Source organism: Cariama cristata, unplaced genomic scaffold (genome assembly GCF_000690535.1).
Source record: "Cariama cristata isolate BGI_N322 unplaced genomic scaffold, ASM69053v1 scaffold40923, whole genome shotgun sequence".
Taxonomy (NCBI): domain Eukaryota; kingdom Metazoa; phylum Chordata; class Aves; order Cariamiformes; family Cariamidae; genus Cariama; species Cariama cristata.
This window is the reverse complement of record NW_009607381.1, coordinates 1-246: the sequence shown is the minus strand read 5'-3', so window position 1 is coordinate 246 and position 246 is coordinate 1. Positions and strand designations below refer to the sequence as shown.

Genomic DNA, 246 nt, shown 5'->3' with positions numbered 1-246 from the left:
CCCCAAGCCGTCCTTCCCATATACATCCCCGCTTTCTCCAACGGTACCAACAGCTATTCCTCTTCCAACGGCGGCTCCACGTCCAGCTCTCCCCCCGAGTCGAGGCGGAAGCACGACTGTGTCATCTGCTTCGAGAGCGAAGTCATTGCGGCCCTGGTCCCCTGCGGCCACAATCTCTTCTGCATGGAGTGTGCCAACAAAATCTGTGAAAAGGAAACGCCATCGTGTCCCGTTTGCCAGACAGCT

The 246-nt window shown here is 57.7% G+C and overlaps 1 protein-coding gene across 1 annotated transcript in view; it reads left to right on the top strand.

The window, feature by feature from the left end:
• LOC104158918 (RNA-binding E3 ubiquitin-protein ligase MEX3C-like) overlaps positions 1-240 on the top strand; it is a gene marked incomplete at its 3' end in the record, with an annotated part of 15,196 nt that extends 14,956 nt beyond the window's left edge. Inside the window, 1 exon segment of the mRNA XM_009696687.1 lies at positions 1-240. This exon segment is cut by the window's left edge and continues 12 nt beyond it. Within this exon segment, the coding sequence (XP_009694989.1) occupies positions 1-240 (240 nt within the window).
• Between the last annotated feature and the right edge of the window lie 6 nt (positions 241-246).